The sequence below is a fragment of the Helianthus annuus genome, chromosome 14 (assembly GCF_002127325.2).
Source record: "Helianthus annuus cultivar XRQ/B chromosome 14, HanXRQr2.0-SUNRISE, whole genome shotgun sequence".
NCBI lineage: Eukaryota > Viridiplantae > Streptophyta > Magnoliopsida > Asterales > Asteraceae > Helianthus > Helianthus annuus.
The window spans coordinates 160771035-160777034 of record NC_035446.2 but is presented as its reverse complement, the minus strand read 5'-3'; the positions used below and the strand labels follow the sequence as shown (position 1 = coordinate 160777034).

The following is a 6000-nucleotide window of genomic DNA, read 5'->3' as shown; positions in this document are numbered from 1 at the left end:
TTGCAATCCACAGCTTTATGATCTGTGGACTTGCAGATCCCACAACGTTTCTCAAAAGACTGGGACTTAGACTCCTGCCTGCATCTCCCAAAGTGATGCCTCCTACAAACCTTGCATTTGGGTTTTTCACCCGACTGATCTCCTTTCTTGAACCCCGACCCTTTCCTATGGTCGTTGTTTCCCTTGTGTCGTTTCTCAGATCTTCGTGAGGTGTCATCCTCACGTTTCCTTTTGTTCTCCTCCGAGCTCTTCATAGCTCTAAGTCTGACGACATCTTGAGTGAGGGAGAGGGATAGATCAGCTACTGATCTAAATGTAGTAGGCCTTGAAGCCTTGACGCTTGCCTTTATCTCCGGTGCCAGACCCCCAATAAATCGAGCAATCCTACGCGGCTCCGGGGTCACTAGATAAGGCACTAACCGGGATAAGTGATGTCTGTCGTTAGTGACATGCAAAAACCTATTTAAACTATTAGTATAGAATAAGCAGGGTATCGAATCAAGGGAGGACTGTGGAAAGTGTCGTAATGAAAAGGATTGATCAACTATTACTGAATGAGAAAATCAATTTGTTTGATTGTAGGAAGTAGCTAAATTAACGAATGATAACTGTGTCTTAAATCAATAGAGAGAACAATGGTTCCTCCAGATTTCAGGTTTTGCAGCTAGATTCAATTATGTGTTTAATCGAAACACTTACATAGACATAAGTGTTTAACCTGATTAACCGATTGTGATAATCAACGACTAAGTACTCCGGTTAATACATAACGGGAGGTTATCAAATAATTATCAATTGCAATTACCAACTCTAATCCCATAGCAAATATATCCCAATTACTAGAACTCTCGGGAATTGAATGATTAAGAACTAAGGTTAAATAAAATGCAATCAGTTACAATCAATTAATCAAATCAACAGTGAAAAGCATCGAATGCTTAGATCACTGAGTTTAAACAATAGTCATAAACACATAATATCATCCAACTTACAAAACCCTAGCCCTGGAGGAAACCATAGAGAAATTAGCTGCTCATGCTTGTGAATTGATCTTCAGATTCGATGTTAGAAAACATGATTGATGATTTAGGAATGATAGGAAAGTGAGGAATGGTGTAAAACCCTGCTCCAAATCACCTAAATTCGTCTCCTTGCCTTCCTCTAACGAACTCTGTGTTCAAGATATCTCAAAACCTAATTTTTATTGGTTTTATGCGAATTTGCGTCTATACTGATCCGTAGGCTACACCTGATCCGTAGCCTACGTCTGACGGATTCTTCCCAAAACTGTTTTCTTCATAACTTTTTCGTTTTAGCTCCGTTTTACGCCCCGTTTTCGCCCACGTCTTCGTAATTCCGCCCTCTATCATTTTATCTCTTAAGATCTTTAATTCCACTCCATTAGTTTTCCTCAAAACACGTCCGATCTTCGTGTTTAACCTACAAAACACCATTTTCTCATAGTTATTCAATTCCACACGTATAAACGATCAAATATGCATAAGATTAGGCATTAGACACATATAAACCACATTCCTAAACCCATCCATCACATCCCCACACTTGCTCTTTGCTTGCCCTCAAGCAAATCCGTTCGAAACATTATAACAGACAAAAACAAATACCCCCAATCGTCCTTACCATGCATTAGCTAGGGTCCAAAGTCATACCCCATTCCGGATCAGCATTAGATGTGTTAATTCAGCAAGTCAAAATTGATTCTTATTTGAAAGAAAAAAAATCGCCTAACTAAACCTAACATGCTTCCGGTTTTTATTTTCATACAACACACCCCTCACAATTTTCACTCCACTCGGTTTAATATCTGAACTAGCATGTAACGAACTAGTATTGCTCTCTCAAAAACCGAATATGAAACTCTGTTAACATAAGCTTGTATGACAATCACACCTCCACTGTAACACATAGACAATGCACATATCTAAAGGACTTACAGGTTTTGGGCTTAGGCTAAGGTAGGAAATTTATGGCTAACAGTGGCTAAAAGAAAAGGTGAAACCAAACTGATCAACAATCCTTATTCACAATAACTAACAGCTAAACAACTTCGGCCACTTCGACCAACAACAAATTAACTTCTATATTTTTTTTTTCTCTTTTAATTTTCTCTCTTTTTTTTTTTAACCTTTGTATTTTTTTTTTTTTTTTGAACGAATACACTTCACATGGCCACCATCACAGTTGGTAAAGACTAATGGTTAATTTGGGTTTAAACAAATGAAAGGCTTCAAGGCTCAATTTTGGCTTCTAAGGGAGTTTTTCTGACTACACAAGTTAAACAGTCAAACAAAGAAAACATGTCAGGCAAAAAGGGGATCCTAATTTGCCTTTATCATCTATGTGCATATATCAAGTCCACAATCTCAGCATGTATCGAATCACACAAGTTCTATAACATAATAACATATGGCCTACTCTCATCAAATGAATATATAAAGCTGTGTAAGTCAATCTAACAACTAATAGGCTCAAGATCTCACCAAAATGGGTAATAAGGTTACCGATGAGTGCATGCAATTCTTACCGGTAGCTTGTTAACCTTAGTTAGGCAATTCTAAACACTTTTCTTAAAAATACCTGCTGAAAACGGTTCATATTACTTCTCCATGAATTGGACCATGACTAAAGACCCCTACTCACAAGCAGACAACAAGTTGGGTATGTACTGAAAAAGCCGCTTTCATGTCCGATTAAACTGCTTTAAGGCAAAATTTAGAAAAATTTCATTTTTTTCCAAAATTCCTTCCATCCCCACACTTGGGATACATTGTCCCCAATGTATGGGTTTTTAGAGCAAAAGCAACTATATTACCAATTCATCAAGTGTCCCATAATTTAGAAGCGACCATGTGATTTTCCTCCCAACCAAAATTCATACCGCTAAACAAAACAAACATTCCCAACACATAGTTTTTCACACCACCAAATACAAAAATAAAAATAAAGTGCAACAATAAATTAAAGTACAAGATAGAGAGACACATGGACCTGATCAGTTGATCAGAGAGTGTCGGAAGTAGGGCGGCCACTGCGATCTAACAAGGACGTAAGCATCTCTTGAATTCTTTGCGACTCTAATCTGTTCAACTCTCTATGATGGGTGTTCTGGTCATATATTACTTGTGCAAAACCAGGAAAATCACTCCAGTCTGGTGTCCTTGCCTGTTGAATAACCTTAGCCATCTCATCACCTATACCCCTTGACGTAATATACGCACCCCGTGGCTCCGTGTGCACCCACGAAATCATACCAATACCTGCCTCAGCTTCCATATCAATCTCATTCTCCCCTTCTTCATCCAACTCATCATTCATACCCATCGCATTATCATCGCTGAAAGCCTCATCCGACTCGCCTGGTTCCAAAACCCGAGCATCGGGCTTCAATGCCCGCAACTTCTTACCCGTATCTTTTTGCTCTAACTTGAGGTATCGCTCAGTTGTTGAGAGTTCCCATTTGAACTTGCTCAAATTCTTTAGAGTAAACGGAGAAATATCTCTCTCTGTAGCTTTGTTATACATATCAAAAACCCCATTTTTCTTCAAAAGAGCTGTAATCAACCGGCAATGTGGAATAATCTTCTTCCCTTTGCTATTTCTCGCTTCCCATATGTTCATCATCACTAAGTGCGTGAAAGATACCTTAAGTCTCCCGGTCATCAATGAGTAGAGAATGGGAATCTCCCATTTTCGAATTCCTTTCTTATCCCCACGTCGGGGCATCACATTTTGAACCACAAACAATAGCATTAGTCTAACAGGCAACTTAAGGTCATCTCTCACCATTTGACCTCCCTTCCCCGGTTCAAATAACTCCACTAACATGTTAGGCCACTCTGGATGCCTGTCTGGACGTTTAAATAGAAGATCTGCATTCGGATATGTATAACCTGCACTTGGTCTTGAATCAAACTTTGCAATCTGCTTAAGCGTTGCCCCTGACATAATTACCGTCTTACCATTAGCATACCCCTTCAAACTCATATTTTTCAACGACTTACCCCAAGTAACCTCCAACGACGCCATCCACTCTTGTATTGGATCCATGTACATGCTCGTCTTTTCTCCATCATAACACTTTAATGCAGCTTCCCATCCTAAAGCTTCAAACCTTTGTATAATCCCAAAAGGCCTGAATTCATGGTCTGTGATCTCCCGTTCACATATGAACGCCTCCTTCCTATCACCTATACCCTTTATCTTCTCATTAAAGAACTGAACTTGAAGATCTTTCTTAAAATCATTTAATGAACCACTCTTCCAAATGTGAACATGATATGGATTGGTCTCATCTTCCTCTTCCATTGGTTCTCTTCTTGATTGTGTCGATTGAGGAACTTCATTTTCTAATTCTTGTGAGACTAATTTTCTCTTTCCACCACGTTGTTGTGAAGGTGTTGCTGAAGAACTTGCAACCACATTACCCTGGTTTGTCTTTCCCGCCGGTTTCTTTGTCTTAGCCATCCTACACACATAGACATAAACCAACAAACCAAATTAATTCACAATCCTACACTTAGACAGGTGTAGATAACCGACGTCCCCACACTTGTTTAATAATATGGCTGCTATGCTTGTTGAAACCCAACCGTCTAAGCTCCCATGTAAGTAAGAAACAAGATTTTAAAACTGAAGAGTTACCAGGTTTCGATTAATTACTAGCTTAGAGGTTTAACAATTCGTTCATAACAAGTGCAACATCTTTACTAAGCTTAACAGCACATTCTAGCAGCCATAAATCCATCCCCAAACAACAAACAATTCGCACATAATCTCACAATTCAATTTCTCCTAAAAAATTCATGATAAAAATCACAATTAGAACCTTCACATTCCCACTTTCAGGTTAAAAAAAAATAATGCCCCAGGCATATGTCAAGCATATAACATCTTATCTTCACAAATCTTGAGAAAAATTGATCAAAAACATACCTCTTGTGTTTAAAAACACGTTATTATGCTTAAATTGCAGTCACTTGCACTCCCAAACAAAAAGCCCCAAATTAGAAAATTAGGGTTCGTCACCCTCTCTTCCGATTTCGTGTAAACGAGGGTGAATCATGGAAAACGGATGTATTGATGTTGTTCTCCTCGAAAAACTAGGCAAAGTCGGCACAGGAACCACTCGATTTGGTTGAGTTTTGAAGGTTTCAGAGATGTGAGTGGTTATGGAGGAGCTAGGGTTCTTGAAAGGGATGAGAGAGATGATGAAAAAGACGAATGATCAGGGAAAAAAACACAACCGAGAATCTGGCTGGAGTAGGATTTGTTATGTTATGTTATTATTATTTTTTTTTATTACCCGGGTCAACCCGTTTTACCTGAACCGACCCATATGAACCAGCTGAAAGCATAGGTTACATTCACTCCGTAGGCTACAACACGTGACTTCTGACCTGGAACAACGACATTGAATTCTGATGCGTCGTAGGCTACGACAAAGCCGTAGCTTACACCACAATCCTTCTGATGTGAATGGATAAAATGTGCCCAGCTATGAACCGTAAGCTACGCTTAAAGCGTAACTTACACTGTGTTGCTTCTGTTACAATCAGCTGATAACAAGCCGTAAGCTACACAACAACCGTAGCCTACAGTTTGCGTACTCTGACTCGGGTGATCCGTAACGAGCACTGTTCTGTGTGGCATGTCAAAAAAATGTTCACTCGATGAGCAGCACAAATATGTTCCTGTTGTTCACAAGTTTAAGCCCGTAAAGATGTCTTGTTTTATGAAAAACTCCAAAAACCCTCACGTGAATTACTTCCTGCCATCTCCTATGGTGATGATTTTATTCACCTCTTGTGCCTCCCATTTAATGCATTCACATGTTTCAATTTGCTTTTTTTTTATATATATATAACTAAAACATTATTATTTTTGTTTTTATTTTAATAATAACAAAATTTATTTTCACTTTGGTTTCAAAAACTTGAAAACGTTGTTTTTTTTTTTTTTTTTTTTTGCAGTAATGTTGAT

At 38.6% G+C, this 6000-nt stretch overlaps 1 protein-coding gene across 1 annotated transcript; it reads right to left on the bottom strand.

The window, feature by feature from the left end:
- Window positions 1-855: 855 nt before the first annotated feature.
- LOC110904669 lies at window positions 856-5732 on the bottom strand. The gene is made up of 2 exons (XM_022150510.2): window positions 4954-5732; window positions 856-4486 (listed from the first exon to the last, which is right to left on the bottom strand). The coding sequence occupies exon 2, from the start codon at window positions 4483-4485 to the stop codon at window positions 3022-3024; it is 1464 nt and encodes a 487-aa protein (XP_022006202.1). The 5' UTR covers window position 4486; window positions 4954-5732; the 3' UTR covers window positions 856-3021.
- Between the last annotated feature and the right edge of the window lie 268 nt (window positions 5733-6000).

What these genes read in the sequence shown, in the direction of transcription:
- LOC110904669 (XM_022150510.2), bottom strand. Translation starts at nt 4,485, where the DNA reads ATGGCTAAGACAAAGAAACCGGCGGGAAAGACAAACCAGGGTAATGTG.